This window comes from Hemitrygon akajei, chromosome 2, assembly GCF_048418815.1.
Source record: "Hemitrygon akajei chromosome 2, sHemAka1.3, whole genome shotgun sequence".
Taxonomy (NCBI): Eukaryota; Metazoa; Chordata; class Chondrichthyes; order Myliobatiformes; family Dasyatidae; genus Hemitrygon; species Hemitrygon akajei.
In genome coordinates, this window is record NC_133125.1 from 171167713 (window position 1) to 171185486 (window position 17774).

Sequence of the window (17774 nt, forward strand, 5' to 3'; positions counted from 1 at the left end):
TTTGCGTTACCAACCCCGACAATCTGCGGCTGTGCTGGGGGCAGCCCGCAAGGGTCAACACACATTCCGGCGCAGATGCAGAATGTCCGCAGACGAGCCCCTTTCCCGCCTCACTCAATTGCTGGGAATAAAATGTGGGATGCTCACGGGTCTGGTGTGGGCGAGTGGGTCAGGCCTGCTAGTGTCTCCAAGCCCCACCCCTTGATGATAGAGCCATACAGCGCAGAACCAGTTCCTTTGGCCCGCGTGGCGACTGGGAAAAGTACCCATTCTTGCAGTGTGCTCAGCAAAGATGGTCTCTCTTCATCTTCTGCAGTTCCACTCATCACAAACCAAACATGGCCTCCTCCAGTGCACCCTCGGTTCCTCTTATCCCAACCCTCAATCACAAATTGCAAGGAAGTGGAAGCTGTAGTGAGCCTAGGCATAGGGCACAGGAACAGAATCTGGCCATTCGGTTCATCAAATCTGCTCTACCTTTCCACTGGTCACGAGATGCAAAGGAAAACGTCGGGAAGTTAAACTTCAAATGGTGTCCACAACGTTTGATAGCTCTGGGACTGTGTCACTGGCCTTTAGAAGAATGGGAGGGGGGATCTTATTGAACCCTACTGAGGCCTACACTGAGTGCATGTTTCAGACTGACTGGCAGAGAGGGTGGGGTGGCCCTGTTGGTGAGGAATGATATTCAGTCCCTTGCGAGGGGGGACATAGAATCAGGGGATGTAGAGTCAGTATGGATAGAACTGAGAAATTCTAAGGGTAGAAAGATCCTAATGGGAGTTATCTTATAGGCCCCCAAACAGCAGTCTGGATGTAGGGTGTAAGTTGAATGAAGAGGTAAAATTGGCATGTTGCAAAGGTAATGATACAGTTGTCATGGGGGATTTCAACATGCAGGTAGACTGGGAGAATCAGAATGGTATTGGACCCCAAGAAAGGGAGTTTGTGGAGTGCCTCCGAGATGGATTCTTAGAACAGCTTGTACTGGAGCCTACCAGGGAGAAGGCAGTTCTAATTTAGTGTTGTGCAATGAACCGGATTTGGTCAGGGATCTCGAGGTAAAGGAACCATTAGGAGGTAGTGACCATAATATGATATGTTTTAACCTACAATTTGAGAAGGAGAAGGGAAAATCAGATGTGTCAGTATTACAGTTGAACAAAGGGAACTATGGAGCTATGAGGGAGGAGCTGGCCAAAGTTCAATGGAACAATACCTAGCAGGGAAGACAGTGGAACAACAATGGCAGGTACTTCTGGGAATAATACAGAAGGTGCAGGATCGGTTCATTCCAAAGAGGAAGAAAGATCCTAAGGGGAGTAAGGGGCGGCCGTGGCTGACGAGGGAAGTAAAGGGCAGTATAAAAATACAAGAGAAGAAGTATAACATAGCAAAGATGAGCGGGAAACCGGAAGCTTTTAAAGAGCAACAGAAGAAAACAAAAAAGGCAATACGCCAAGAAAAAATGAGGTATGAAGGTAAACTAGCCAAGAATATAAAGGAGGATAGTAAAAGCTTCTTTAGGTATGTGAATAGCAAAAAAAAATAGTTAAGACCAAAATTGGGCCATTGAAGACAGAAACGGGTGAATTTATTATGGGGAACAAGGAAATGGCAGACGAGTTGAACAGGTACTTTAGATCTGTCTTCTCTAGGGAAGACACAAACAATCTCCCAGATGTAATAGTGGCCAAAGGAACTAGGGTAAAGGATAAACTGAAGGAATTTTATATTGGGCAAGAAACGGTGTTGGATGGACTGTTGTGTCTGAAGGCTGATAAGTTCCCGGGACCTGATGGTCTGCATCCCAGGGTACTTAAAGAGGTGGCTCTAGAAATCGTGGATGCATTGGTAATCATTTTCCAATGTTCTATAGATTCAGGAACAGTTCCTGCTGTTTGGAGGGTGGCTAATGTTGTCCCACTTTTCAAGAAAGAAGGGAGAGAGAAAACAGGGAATTATAGACCGGTTAGCCTGACGTCAGTGGTGGGAAAGATGCTGGAGTCAATTATAAAGGAGGAAATTATGACATATTTGGATAGCAGTAGAAGGATCAGTCCGAGTCAGCATGGATTTATGAAGGGAAAATCATGCTTGACTAATCTTCTGGAGTTTTTTGAAGATGTAACTATGAAAATGGACAAGGGAGAGCCAGTGGATGTAGTGTACCTGGACTTCCAGAAAGCTTTTGATAAAGTCCCACATAGGAGATTAATGGGCAAAATTAGGGCACATGGTATTGGGGGCAGAGTACTGACATGGATTGAAAATTGGCTGGCTGACAGGAAACAAAGAGTAGCGATTAACGGGTCCCTTTCGGAATGGCAGGCTGTGACCAGTGGGGTACCGCAAGGTTTGGTGCTGGGACCGTAGCTGTTTACAATATACATTAATGATTTAGATGAAGGGATTAAAAGTAACATTGGCAAATTTGCTGATGACACAAAGCTGGGTAGCAGTGTGAAATGTCAGGAGGATGTTATGAGAATGCAGGGTGACTTGGACAGGTTGGGTGAGTGGGCAAATGTATGGCAGATGCAGTTTAATGTGGATAAATGTGAGGTTATCCACTTTGGTGGCAAGGACATGAAGGCAGATTACTATCTAAATGGAGTCAAGTTAGGAAAAGGGGAAGTACAACGAGATCTGGGTGTTCTTGTACATCAGTCAATGAAAGCAAGCATGCAGGTACAGCAGGCAGTGAAGAAAGCTAATGGCATGCTGGCTTTTATAACAAGAGGAATTGAGTATAGGAGTAAAGAGGTCCTGCAGCTGTACAGGGCCCTGGTGAGACCCCACCTGGAGTATTGTATGCAGTTTTGGTCTCCAAATTTGAGGAAGGACATTCTTGCTATTGAGGGAGTGCAGCGTAGGTTCACAAGGTTAATTCCCGGAATGGCGGGACTGTCATATGTTGAAAGATTGGAGCGACTGGACTTGTATACACTGGAATTTAGAAGGATGAGAGGGGATCTGATTGAAACATATAAGATTATTAAGGGATTGGACATGCTGGAGGCAGGAAGCATGTTCCCGCTGATGGGTGAGTCCAGAACTAGAGGCCACAGTTTAAGAATAAGGGCTAGGCCATTTAGAACAGAGATGCGGAAAAACTTTTTCACCCAGAGAGTGGTGGATATGTGGAATGCTCTGCCCCAGAAGGCATTGGAGGCCAAGTCTCTGGATGCATTCAAGAGAGAGTTAGATAGAGCTCTTGTAGATAGTGGGGTCGAGGGATATGGGGAGAGGGCAGGAACGGGGTACCGATTGTGTGTGATCATCCATGATCTCAGTGAATAGCGATGCTGGCTAGAAGGGCCGAATGGCCTACTCCTGCACCTACTGTCTATTGTTTCCTGTAGTGGGGGAGTCTAGGGCCAGAATAGAGGTGAGGAGGGATTTTTTTTTTGAGTCTGCGTGTGGTGACTCTTTATTCCACAGGCGGCTATGGGGGCTAATTCATCGGGCATACTTAAGGCAGAGCTCGATAGGTTCTTGATCGGTCAGGTTATCGGGCAAGAGGTTGAAGGGAAAATAAACCAGCAATGATTGAATGGGCCGAATAGCCTAATTCCGTCCCTGTGTCCTATGGTCTTATACTGATGTAGTGATGAAGGTTGTGCGGATTGGTTGAATGGAATCTGGAACCTGGGCTCCTGTACCTCCATAACTCTGCCTGTGATGGACAGCTGGGCCCCGCCCCTTGTTACGCCAGCTCCGCCTCCCGCCGCCGCGCCAACCACGCCCCTTCCGGTGTCCGTCAGGGACATGATGGCGGCGCCCGTGAGCCGGTGCTGTGGCCGCACCTTCTTCTCGCAGGTTCAGGTCCCGCTCCGGAGCCGTGCCTGGAGCAACAGCGGCAGCCCGGCCGGGCCCGCCTCCCGCAACCGCGTCCGTCAGCGGGAGGAGAAGGAGCGGCGGTTGCGACGACGGGCGGCGGTGATAGAGGCCCGGGGGGGCGCCGGAGGGGTGAGTCGGGGGTAGGGGGTGGTGAGAGTGGCCAGCGGCCTTTCCCGGTGACCTCCGACCCCTCTTACTGCCAGACCTGCATTGCATTCCCCTAATTGTTGAAAACGGCACAGCTTATTGTATCATTAATTTTGTTTTTTGTGTGTATTACGCACCTCATGCAATGTGGCCGTGATACCGTTGCAATTTTTATGTGTTTCATTATACGTGTTCGTACATATACTTTACACTCTGAACTTTGACCTTGGACAGACTTGGCCTCCCTCAGCCATCTCCCCCACCTACCATCTTTCCCCAACGCTGAAAGCTCTGGTCTGGTGGGTGCAGAGTTGGGGAAGGTGGAGGTTCGTGTAGACAGTGTTCTGTTCCTGAGAACTGTTTGCAAACCCGAGCCGTTAAGTGTGGTAGAGAATCATAAAGGCAGCGGGGATGGGAGAGTTATCGGATGCAGAAAGAATGGCTGCCAGAGAGTCTCACTGGCTTAGCAAGCGAGTGAGTCTGCTCTGTATTCACAGCTCTGCTCGGCTCCACCCAGCCCGATTCCTGTGGCTCAGGGTAGGCATGGTAGAGAATGGAGGTCTGCAGAAATGGCCACTCCCTGCTAAAGATATCTGCCATCCTGAAGAAGGTGCTGTCAACCTGCAGAAGCTGGCAAATCTAACCTCATCAGTTTCCCAAATGCTCAATTGTATGTAGAAGGTTTGTAACCAAGGGAGGAACTATATCTGCTGTGTTACAGTGTCACCCTCCCTGCATTACACCACTGTTTATGATATTGACAGTGACAAACCAACAGGAGCTGAGTAACCGATGCTGTGCCCGTCTCACTGGGTGTCGGGAGGTGGGTCTGTCTGAGTGAAAGGTAACGTCCAGCTCCAACCAAACACCGCCACGTCAGCCCGTACCAATTTTCATCACAGCTTGGTACGGGAACCACTCTGCATGTGACCATAACAAACCGCAGAGTTGTGGGCACAGCTCAGCACATCACAGGAACCAGCCTCACCTCCATGACTCTCTCTGCAATTCTCGCTGCCTCTGTAAGGCAGTCAACATAATGAAACACCCTATCCCTTTGGGAGAGAGAGGTGAGAATGTACGGGGTGGGCAGGGTGTATGATTACACTGGCTGCTCCACCCCCTACACTCTCTCTTCTCGTCCCTCCCATCGGGAAGAAGTTTTAAAGCACTGCTAACAGGCTTAGGGACAGCTTCTACCCCGCTGTTAGAAGACTTATTGCGTAGTTCTTTGGTATGACGACATGGTCTGTTGGCCTTATGGTCTACCTCGTTATGATCTTGCTCTTTAATGTCTGTCTGCACTTTCTCTGTGGCTGTAACACTTTTATTCTGCATTCTAACATAAATAGGAGCAGGAGTTGGCAATCTGGCCCGTTGAGCCTGCTCTACCATTCAATAAGATGATGTCTGATCTGGCCATGGACTCATCTCCACCTACCTGCCTTTTCCCCATAACCTTATCTGATTTTGTCTTAAATATATTTACTGGCGTCGCCTCCACTGCTTCATTGGGCAGAGAATTCCACAGATTCACCTCTCTCTGGGAAAAGCAGTTCCTCCTCATCTCCGTCCTAAATCTACTCCCCTGAATTTTGAGGCTATGTCCTCTAGTTCTTGTCTCACCTACCAGAGGAAACAACTTTCCTGCCTCTATCGTATCTATCCCTTTCATAGTTTTATATGTTTCTATAAGATCTCCTCTCATTCTTCTGAATTCTGTTACTGTTCTACCTGAGTGCACTGTGTAACGATCTGACCTGTATGTACGGTTTACAAGACAAGTTTTTCACTGTACTTCAGTGCATATGACAATGATATTCCAATTCCAACCTTGCACGGGATAACCGAGGCTCTTTTGCCCCAGGACCAGGGTGAGCGGAAGTGGCAGGAGCTGCCGGTGATTACATATGACATACCGACGCATCCCGGAGAGAAGAAAGGTAGGGCAGGACAAGGTGGGGGGAGAGGGTGGGACGAGGTGGAGGGGAAAGGGCGGGACGAGTCTGCCGTGGCTGACTGTGGTCTTTGTTAAACAGGGTCCCCAAACCCAGCAGCCGCGTCAGGCCTGAGACGGGAGCGGATGTGAGGTACCAATAGCAGAAGGAGTGGGGGTCAGTAGGTGATGGATGAGCCTCGCAGGAGTGAGGGATAATTGATAGGTGGGGGAGGGGTGTAGGGAGGTAAAGGTAGGTGAATGATAGATGGATGCAGGTAAAGAGAAAGGTAGGTAGAGGCTGGGGAGGGCAGTATGAGGAGGGTAAGGGACTGTAACACAAAGCCTACCCAGTTACTTCCCTCTCAGTCCCCTCTAGCAGCTGCCTCCAGCCCTTCCCCTCTTGCCTGTCATCCCTCTCTCTCCGTCCCCTACAACTGCCTCCAACCCTTCCCCTCTTGCCTGTCATCCCTCTCTCTCTCCGTCCCCTACAACTGCCTCCAGCCCTTCCCCTCTTGCCTGTCATCCCTCTCTCTCTCCGTCCCCTACAACTGCCTCCAGCCCTTCCCCTCTTGCTTGTCATCCCTCCCTCGTACTCACCCCCCTCCCATCTCTCCTCTGTGTGTCAGCCGTCTCCCCCCTGCTCTCGCCTGGATCGCTAATAGACCTGGCAAAGAGCAGGGGAAGGTGACTGTTGTTTCTGACCAATGAACGTTCACCAAGAACGGATGCAGGGGCTGGGTGGAAGGGGAGAGGTGGAGAGAGGATGTATTTCACTGAGGGCTGGGGGTGAGTGGAATCTGGGACACACTGTCCAAGGGGGTAGTGAAGGCAGAGACTCTGGGGATGTACAAATAACACTCTGGACGAGCAGTCAAATCCCCAAGACAGAGAATGATGCAGACCCAGTGCGGGTAAATGGGTCCAGAACGATAAGAACATGGTTGACACGGACCCAATGGGCTGAAGGGCCTCTCCTGTACTGTGCAATTCCACAGTTGTACGTTATCTACTGATAATGCAAATAAGGAATCTGAACACACAAAATTTTGATCTGTATCCAACCTGTATAGTAATAAAAACCTGTTGTTCGAGCTTCGGGACAGTTTGGTGCCAGGGAGAGGGCTGTTCTCCATTGGCGCAGTTCATAAAGAGAGATTGAGGAAGGCGTGTGAGTTGTCAAAGTTCAGTGTTTTGCCAACAACACCAGCGTGATGGGGCGTGTTTGTTTGTTTTGAGATACAGGGCAGAGCAGGCCCTTCCAGACCTTCCACCTGCCCAGCAATCCCTGACAAATCTACACCCGGGACAACTTACTCTGATCAGTTAACCTGCATGGTACGTCTTCGGACTGTGGGAGGAAATGGGAGAAGCTGGAGAGAACCCAGGCATTCCACGGGGAGGATGTACGGAGACCGGGATTGAACTCTGAACTCTGACGCCCCCGGCTGTGATGATGTCATGCCAACCGCTACGTTACTATGTCGCCAAATGCGAGCAGCCCAGGGAGGCGGCTCTCAGTCGTGCAAGGCCTGATTCTGTGCTGTGTAGCAGTTACTGGTGTACATGGGTGTGGGGAGAGGGTCAGTTTGAGTACAGTGGGCTGAAGGGCCTGATTCTGTGTTGTTCAACTCCGGCACTGTGGGATGCTCCCACCTACTGGGTCTGATGTCCCCTAACGCTGTCTCTCTGTTGCAGACACCGCGGCCCCCTTGCCCAACTCCTACAGCCCGCAATACGTGGAGGCTGCTTGGTACCCGTGGTGGGAGCAGCAGGGCTTCTTCAAGCCCGAGTCTCAGGTGCGTGTGGGGAGGGCAGAGAGACTGGGACCCAGGGGCTCTGAGCTCAGGGAGAACTACTAATGTCTGACTCCATCCACAGGCCCATCTGTCTCAGCCAGAGGAGGCCACCTTCGCCCTGTGTATTCCACCGCCCAACGTCACCGGCTCCCTACACCTGGGACACGCGCTGACCGTGGCAATCCAAGACGCTGTGGTCCGATGGTGAGTGTCCACTCTGTGGCTGTACACCAGACAGGTAACAGGCTGTGCCTGGGTATCACTGTGTTCAAACATCGACCTGGTACCTGGGAACAAGGATGAGTCAGATGCTCCATAACACCAGGGTATAGTACTGTTCAGATTGCTTTCTGCATAACACCGGGGAACAGCTCGCCGTATAACACTGGGGTACAGTATCTGGGAACGTGTCTCTCTCTATCTCTATAACACTGGGGTACAGTATCTGTGGGAACGTGTCTCTCTCTATCTCTATAACACTGGGGTACAGTATCTGTGGGAACGTGTCTCTCTCTATCTCTATAACACTGAGGTACAGTATCTGTGGGAACGTGTCTCTCTGTATCTCTATAACACTGGGGTACAGTATCTGTGGGAACGTGTCTCTCTCTATCTCTATAACACTGGGGTACAGTATCTGTGGGAACGTGTCTCTCTGTATCTCTATAACACTGGGGTACAGTATCTGTGGGAACGTGTCTTCTCTCTCTATCTCTATAACACTGGGGTACAGTATCTGTGGGAACGTGTCTCTCTCTCTCTATCTCTATAACACTGGGGTACAGTAACTGTGGGAACGTGTCTCTCTGTATCTCTATAACACTGGGGTACAGTACCTGTGGGGATCTCAATATCTCTCTCTCTCTCCCCTATACTTCCCCCTCCCCCTCTCTGTCTGTCTGTCTCTCTCTCGTTCTCTCACTCACACTGGGGTACAGTACCTGTGGGGACGTCTCTCTGTATCACACTGGGGTACAGTACCTGTGGGGACGTCTCTCTGTATCACACTGGGGTACAGTACCTGTGGGGATTCTCTATCTGTATAACACTGGGGTACAGTACCTGTGGGGATTCGCTATCTGTATAACACTGGGGTACAGTACCTGTGGGGACGTCACTCTGTATAACACTGGGGTACAGTACCTGTGGGGACGTCTCTCTATCACACTGGGGTACAGTACCTGTTGGGACGTCTCTCTGTATAACACTGGGGTACAGTACCTGTGGGGATTCTCTGTCTGTATAACACTGGGGTACAGTACCTGTGGGGACGTCTCTCTGTATAAACACTGGGGTCCAGTACCTGTGGGGACGTCTCTCTGTATCACACTGGGGTACAGTACCTGTGGGGACGTCTCTCTGTATAAACACTGGGGTCCAGTACCTGTGGGGACGTCTCTCTGTATCACACTGGGGTACAGTACCTGTTGGGACGTCACTCTGTATCACACTGGGGTACAGTACCTGTGGGAATGTCTCTCTGTATAAACACTGGGGTACAGTACCTGCGGGGACGTCACTCTGTATAACACTGGGGTACAGTAACTGTGGGAATGTCTCTCTGTATAACACTGGGATACAGTACCTGTGGGGATTCTCTATCTGTATAACACTGGGGTACAGTAACTGTGGGAACGTGTCTCTCTCTATCTCTATAACACTGGGGTACAGTACCTGTGGGGATCTCAATATCTCTCTCTCTCTCCCCTATACTTCCCCCTCCCCCTCTCTGTCTGTCTGTCTCTCTCTCGTTCTCTCACTCACACTGGGGTACAGTACCTGTGGGGACGTCACTCTGTATAACACTGGGGTACAGTACCTGTGGGGACGTCTCTCTGTATCACACTGGGGTACAGTACCTGTGGGGATTCTCTATCTGTATAACACTGGGGTACAGTACCTGTGGGGATTCGCTATCTGTATAACACTGGGGTACAGTACCTGTGGGGACGTCACTCTGTATAACACTGGGGTACAGTACCTGTGGGGACGTCTCTCTATCACACTGGGGTACAGTACCTGTGGGGATTCTCTATCTGTATAACACTGGGGTACAGTACCTGTGGGGACGTCTCTCTGTATAAACACTGGGGTCCAGTACCTGTGGGGACGTCTCTCTGTATCACACTGGGGTACAGTACCTGTGGGGACGTCTCTCTGTATCACACTGGGGTACAGTACCTGTTGGGACGTCACTCTGTATCACACTGGGGTACAGTACCTGTGGGAATGTCTCTCTGTATAAACACTGGGGTACAGTACCTGCGGGGACACGTCTCTGTATAACACTGGGGTACAGTACCTGCGGGGACGTCACTCTGTATAACACTGGGGTACAGTACCTGTGGGGACGTCTCTCTGTATCACACTGGGGTACAGTACCTGTGGGGATTCTCTATCTGTATAACACTGGGGTACAGTACCTGTGGGGATCTCAATATCTCTCTCTCTCTCCCCTATACTTCCCCCTCCCCCTCTCTGTCTGTCTCTCTCTCGTTCTCTCACTCACACTGGGGTACAGTACCTGTGGGGACGTCTCTCTGTATCACACTGGGGTACAGTACCTGTGGGGACGTCTCTCTGTATCACACTGGGGTACAGTACCTGTTGGGACGTCACTCTGTATCACACTGGGGTACAGTACCTGTGGGAATGTCTCTCTGTATAAACACTGGGGTACAGGTACCTGCGGGGACACGTCTCTGTATAACACTGGGGTACAGTACCTGCGGGGACGTCACTCTGTATAACACTGGGGTACAGTAACTGTGGGAATGTCTCTCTGTATAACACTGGGATACAGTACCTGTGGGGATTCTCTATCTGTATAACACTGGGGTACAGTACCTGTGGGGATCTCAATATCTCTCTCTCTCTCCCCTATACTTCCCCCTCCCCCTCTCTGTCTGTCTCTCTCTCGTTCTCTCACTCACACTGGGGTACAGTACCTGTGGGGACGTCTCTCTGTATCACACTGGGGTACAGTACCTGTGGGGATTCGCTATCTGTATAACACTGGGGTACAGTACCTGTGGGGACGTCTCTCTGTATAACACTGGGGTGCAGTACCTGTGGGGACGTCACTCTGTATAACACTGGGGTACAGTACCTGCGGGGACGTCACTCTGTATAACACTGGGGTACAGTACCTGCGGGGACGTCACTCTGTATAACACTGGGGTACAGTACCTGTGGGGACGTCACTCTGTATAACACTGGGGTACAGTACCTGCGGGGACGTCTCTCTGTATAACACTGGGGTACAGTTCCTGTGGGGACGTCACTCTGTATAACACTGGGGTACAGTACCTGTGGGGACGTCACTCTGTATAACACTGGGGTACAGTACCTGTGGGGACGTCTCTCTGTATAACACTGGGGTACAGTACCTGTGGGGACGTCACTCTGTATCACACTGGGGTACAGTACCTGCGGGGACGTCACTCTGTATAACATGGGGTACAGTACCTGCGGGGACGTCACTCTGTATAACACTGGGGTACAGTACCTGTGGGGACGTCTCTCTGTATCACACTGGGGTACAGTACCTGTTGGGACGTCACTCTGTATCACACTGGGGTACAGTACCTGTGGGAATGTCTCTCTGTATAAACACTGGGGTACAGTACCTGCGGGGACACGTCTCTGTATAACACTGGGGTACAGTACCTGCGGGGACGTCACTCTGTATAACACTGGGGTACAGTAACTGTGGGAATGTCTCTCTGTATAACACTGGGGTACAGTACCTGTGGGGATCTCAATATCTCTCTCTCTCTCCCCTATACTTCCCCCTCCCCCTCTCTGTCTGTCTCTCTCTCGTTCTCTCACTCACACTGGGGTACAGTACCTGTGGGGACGTCTCTCTGTATCACACTGGGGTACAGTACCTGTGGGGATTCGCTATCTGTATAACACTGGGGTACAGTACCTGTGGGGACGTCTCTCTGTATAACACTGGGGTGCAGTACCTGTGGGGACGTCACTCTGTATAACACTGGGGTACAGTACCTGCGGGGACGTCACTCTGTATAACACTGGGGTACAGTACCTGCGGGGACGTCACTCTGTATAACACTGGGGTACAGTACCTGTGGGGACGTCACTCTGTATAACACTGGGGTACAGTACCTGTGGGGACGTCTCTCTGTATAACACTGGGGTACAGTACCTGTGGGGACGTCACTCTGTATAACACTGGGGTACAGTACCTGTGGGGACGTCTCTCTGTATAACACTGGGGTACAGTACCTGTGGGGACGTCACTCTGTATCACACTGGGGTACAGTACCTGTGGGGACGTCACTCTGTATAACATGGGGTACAGTACCTGCGGGGACGTCACTCTGTATAACACTGGGGTACAGTACCTGTGGGAATGTCTCTCTGTATACCACTGGGGTACAGTAACTGTGGGAATGTCTCTCTGTATAACACTGGGGTACAGTACCTGTGGGGACGTCTCTCTGTATAACACTGGGGTTCAGTACCTGTGGGGACGTCTCTCTGTATAACACTGGGGTACAGTACCTGTGGGAATGTCTCTCTGTATAACACTGGGGTACAGTAACTGTGGAGAACCACTCTGCGTAACGCCGGGGAACTTCTGTGCTGCATTCTGCACTATTTGCAGGAGCAGTTTTGCAACTGCTTGGCTGCCTCACACTCTGATCTGCGCTCTGCGTCCTGGAGAGAGTTCTCAGGTCGTGACCTTTTACCTTTCAGGCACCGGATGCAGGGCCGCAAGGTGCTCTGGCTCCCGGGCTGTGACCATGCCGGAATTGCCACACAGGTGAGTCCTGGTTCGTCTCTGTGTTCCCGGCTCAGCCTCTTGTTCGGTGGATATGGGGGGCAGCTTCAGGCATTCTGACCCGGTTACTGGGCGTGACCCAGCCAGCGCCAGGGTGATGGGTGCTGTTTGCATGTGTCAGGCGTGAAAGATGTGGGGACTGGAGCCTGCACAGGCAGAAGAGGCACACGAGTTTCTGCACTTGCTGGAAACCGTGCACAGCATGCTAAATGCTGGTGGAACTGGCTCAGGCAGCTTCGATAAAAATGCCCCTTCACAACAGCATTTAGTTTCATTTGCAGTTGTGTTTAGTCCAGATGTAGGGCCTATTTCTGTACTCTTCTGCCCCCTTATCTTATATCTGTGTTTCCTAGTTTTGGATTCGACAACCCTGGGGAAAAGATCATGACTGTCCACCCTGTCCACACCCGTTCTGTCGTCCCTCATGTAGTCCAGTGAACAAAGATCCAGCCTGGCCACACGGTACCCAAGACTCAGGCCGTCTCATCCAGAGGCATCCTGGTAAATCTCTTCCACACCCTCTCCAACCTGGCAACGCCTTTGCTCTAACAGGGTGACCAGTCACTTGCATATCTGCAGCATAACGTCCTTCTAAAGTCGACACCCTGACTGATGAAGGCCAGCGTGATAAACCTTCACCCACCCTGTCTACTCGCGTCGTCACTGTCACTGAACTGTGCACTTGTGCTCCCGGGTGCCTCAGTTCCACAACACTCGTCTGTGCCCCACCATTCACTGGTTTGAATGTCCAGAATGTTTCACCCCTCACTTATCTAAGTTGCAGTCCATTTATCAGCAGCAAGACCGGGGACTGGGTTGTGGCTGAGGTCGGGAGAACACAGACTAATCCTCACTGAGGGTTCAGCAGCTCCATATTCCTGGGCATCAATATCTCTGAGGATCTGTCCTGGCTCCGTCAGGAAGAAGGCTGTCCGGTGCCTCTGCTTCACTCCGCTGTGCACGTTCACGGCCGAATCGTTTATAAAAATAATGAGGGAAGTCCCAACCCTGACGCCACCAACAGCGGGGTCACCCAGTGGCCACCCGTTTCAACTCGACTTCCCGTTTCCATTCCAAATGTCAGTCCAGGGCCTCTCCTACTGTTGCAATCTTGTACTCTGCCTGTGTTGTTTCCAACCTGATGGTACAACATCCATTCTCAAACTTCCGGTAATGTTCCCCCCCCCCCCCACCCACCTTATACCATTCCCCTCCCTCACCTTATCTCCTTACCTGCCCATCACCTCCCTCCGGTGCTCCTCCCCATTCCTTTCTATGGTCTTCTGACCTCTCCTATCAGATCCGTCCTTCTGCAGCCCTCCATCTCGTTCACCAATCGAGTTCCCGGCTCTTTACTTCACCCCTCCCCCTCTCCCGGATTCACCTCCCACCTTGTACCTCATCCTCCCCTCCCATCCTCACCTTCCATTCCAGTCCAGCTGAAGAGTCTCAGCCCAAAATGTTGGCTGGTTACTCTATTTCCATAGATGCTGCCTGGCCTGCTGAGTTCCTGCAGCATTTTGTGTGTGTTTCCTTGTAGGGGAGTAGAATATCCTAACCTCGGAATGAAGGGAGTTTCTGTGGAGGGGTGAAGCACTGGAGGCCAACTCATTGGGTATTTCAAGCAGGGATTGGAGAGTTTTTGATTTGTAAGGTTACTGACAGAATGGCGTTAAGGAAAAACAACAGCCAGATCAGTGGTGGAGCAGACCAGACTCAATGGGCCGAATGGCCAGACTCCAGCCTCTCTTGACTGTCCTCCCTCGCCGTCAGGTGGTGGTGGAGAAGACCCTGCAGCGTGAGCGTGGAATTAGCCGGCGGGACCTGTCACGCCACGAGTTCCTGCAGGAGGTGTGGCGATGGAAGGAGGAGTGAGTATCAGTCCCACAGTTCGAAAACGTGGGGTGGAGTTCCTCACCGTCCCGGTCCCGAGTGGGTCGGGGTCCCTCGCCCTCCTGATCCGGAGGGGGTCGGGGTCTCTCGCCCTCCTGGTCCGGAGGGGGTCGGGGTCCCTCCTGGTCCAGAGGGGGTCGGGGTCCCTCCTGGTCCGAGGGGGTCGGGGTCCCTCGCCCTCCTGATCCGGAGGGGGTCGGGGTCCCTCCTGGTCCGAGGGGGTCGGGGTCCCTCGTATCCTGGTCCGGAGGGGGTGGGGTTCCCTCGCCGTTCTGGTCCAGATGGGGTCGGGGTCCCTCGCCGTTCTGGTCCGGAGGGGGTGGGGTCCCTCGTATCCTGGTCCGGAGGGGGTCGGGGTCCCTCGCTCTCCTGGTCCGAGGGGGTCGGGGTCCCTCGCCCTCCTGATCCGGAGGGGGTCGGGGTCCCTCGCCCTCCTGGTCCGGAGGGGGTCGGGGTCCCTCCTGGTCCGAGGGAGTCGGGGTCCCTCGCCCTCCTGGTCCAGAGGGTCGGGGTCCCTCGCTCTCCTGGTCCAGAGGGTCGGGGTCCCTCGTATCCAGGTCCGGAGGGGGTTGGGTTCCCTCGCCGTTCTGGTCCAGATGGGGTCGGGGTCCCTCACCGTTCTGGTCCGGAGGGGGTGGGGTCCCTCGCTCTCCTGGTCCGGAGGGGGTTGGGGTCCCTCGCTGTCCCAGTCCGGAGGGGTTACCGTTTTTCTCTCACACTGCTGGTGCAGAGGGGGGTGCATCGTCCCATCAGTTCTGATTTGATGGGACCTCTGGCTGCCCTGGTCTGGGTGGGGCCCCCACTATCCCGGTCTGGTACGGTGGGTATCGGAGTGGGGGCAGGAGCAGTTGGGAGACTGAATTACAGAGGTGTCAACCCCATCTAGGATGTTGTGGCATTCCCCAGGAACCTCAACCCTGGTTTATGGGGTCCCTCAACAAGTCAGCCCTCCCACTCCCGTCATCCCCTCCCTCTGCTCATCTCCTTCCCTTTCCCTCTCCCAGCCCCACTCCACTGCCCCTCCTCTCCTCCACCCCCTCTCCCCTCTGCCCTTGCTTGCATCCCCCGGGCCCTGCCTAATGTCTGGGTGTTGTCGGTAGGAAGGGCGAGGAGATCTATCATCAGCTGCGTCGCCTGGGCTCCTCGCTGGACTGGGACCGGGCCTGCTTCACCATGGACCCGGTGAGTGGCAACACATCCGCATGCTGGGTGTCGAGCCGGGGGTGACACAGAGACGTGATGAGCCCTCTCTCTCGGGGAGGGGTACGTGGCGGGGGGTTTGAGTGTTCAGAACATCGTTCCTCAAACAGCAGAGGGAGCCAAGTACTTGAAAACCTATCAAGCAGACACTTGTCGTGATCAGGTGGGTGAAGATCACAGCGGCGGGTGAGGAGGTGGTGCTGAGGTTCCAGGTCGAGGAGGGTCGATGCCTAGAGATCTTCTGTCTGGAGCTTCGGAGCTGATCCATGTTTATAAGATTATGAAGCACATAGGTCGGGCAGTCAGACTCTTCTTACTAGGGTGGTTATATCATACCGGAGGACATGTTGTTAAGGTATTTTACACAGAGTGATGGGTGCCTGGACTGGGCTGCCACGGGTGGTGGTGGAAACAGTGATGCTGGTGAGGCGTGATGCTTTACAGCGCCAGTGCTGCAAAATGGCAGATGGACAAGTGTGCGGTATTGCACTTTGGAAGGAAAAACCAAGGTAGAACATACAAGGTAAATGGTAGGACACTGAGAAGTGCAGTAGAACAGAGGGATCTAGGAATACAGATACAAAATTCCCTAAAAGTGGCGTCACAGGTAGATAAGGTAGTAAAGAGAGCTTTTAGTACATTTGCCTTTATAAATCAAATTATTAAGTATAAGAGTTGGAATGTTATGGTGAGGTCGTTTAAGACATTGGTGAGGCCGAATTTGGAGTATTGTGTGCAGTTTTGGTCACTGAATTACAGGAAGGATATTAATAAGGTTGAAAGAGTGCAGAGAAGGTTTACAAGGATGTTGCCAGGACTTGAGAAAAATGGTTCGGCACAGCCAAGCTGGGCCTTACGGCCTGTTTTTGTGCTGTGATGTTCTATGATTACTGTTCAGTTCCCAGTGCTATTTATAAGGATTTCGTGTGTTCCCCTCTTAAGCCTCCAGGGGCTCTAGTTTCCTCCAGTGAAAGGTTGTCGACACCTTTCACTGTACCAAAAAGCCGATCTTTAACTACGCAGGGCTTGGAGGGATGCGGAGCCTGTGCAGGCACAAGGGATGCAGTTGTATCTGGGACCGTGTACAGCACAGGCATTGTGGGCTGATGGGCCTGGGCCGTGTTGTTGTCTGTGCCTGGATACCGTGTCTGCAGTCCGTCCCATCTGCTCTGCTGAGGGATGATCATGTCTCGTCCTCTTTCTCCCAAGCTCTCGTCAGACACTTTCACCCTTCTTCCCGTCCAGAGTCTCACCTCTCTCTGCATCTTACCCCCCCATCCCCCCATAGGGTTACTGCGAGGCCGTGACGGAGGCATTTGTCCGCCTGCATGAGGCAGGCTTGGTGTACCGCGGGCAGGGGCTGGTGAACTGGTCGTGTGCCCTCAACTCTGCCATATCTGACATCGAGGTAGGTACCGCCCCCACTCCCACCAAGGGATTGACGGCCAAAATCTCCCTACTAAAGTCTTCTGGAGAGTTAAAGAAAACCAGAACCGTTTTCCCCCGGGTTGAGATGTCCGATATGCATTGTACATAGAACATTGAAAAGGCCCTTCAGCTCGTGATGTTGTGTCAAACTTTTAACCTACTCTAAGATCGATCTAACCCTTCCCTCCCAGATAATCCTACGTTCTGATCATTCATATGTCTTTTTAAAAGTTTCTTAACTGCCCCTAATGGATCTATCTGTACCAGCACCCCTGGCAGGGTGTTCCACACACTTAGCACTCCGTGTAAAGAACTTGTCTCGGAACTTCCCTGTACTTTTAACCAGTCACATTAAAGTGGGTGGTGGTTGGCTGTCTCGAAGAACAGTGGGTGATGATCATCATTACACACCTGGGCGGAAGGTACGGAGATCCCGAGATGCCCAGTCGGCGAGATCCCTCTCTGGGCCTCAATGGTGGAGTCCAAAGGAAAGACAAAGGTGCAATACGTTTGGCACCAGCTTGGCTGCAGGAACTGCCAGGAGGATGTTCAGCCAGCTGAGGGGCTCCACTCTGGATTTGCTGTCTGGGTTCACTCCCGTAGCCTCCCAAGGCTACCCACAAGGCAGTGGGGAAATTTACCCACAGCTGGGGGATCTGGTTCACGAGCACAAGGGCGTGTTCACACATTGATAGGACTGTGTGCTATGTGTGCAGGG

At 52.2% G+C, this 17774-nt stretch overlaps 1 protein-coding gene across 1 annotated transcript in view; it reads left to right on the forward strand.

Moving 5' to 3' along the window:
- Positions 1–3321: 3321 nt before the first annotated feature.
- The window catches only part of vars2 (valyl-tRNA synthetase 2, mitochondrial), a 45700-nt gene continuing 31247 nt past the window's right edge, over positions 3322–17774 (forward strand). The window contains exons 1-8 of the mRNA XM_073032334.1: positions 3322–3972; positions 5858–5933; positions 7625–7725; positions 7808–7929; positions 12451–12517; positions 14309–14406; positions 15529–15610; positions 16917–17036. Coding sequence (XP_072888435.1) covers positions 3685–3972; positions 5858–5933; positions 7625–7725; positions 7808–7929; positions 12451–12517; positions 14309–14406; positions 15529–15610; positions 16917–17036 — 954 coding nt within the window. The 5' untranslated portion in view covers positions 3322–3684. The remainder of the gene's footprint in view (positions 3973–5857; positions 5934–7624; positions 7726–7807; positions 7930–12450; positions 12518–14308; positions 14407–15528; positions 15611–16916; positions 17037–17774) is intronic.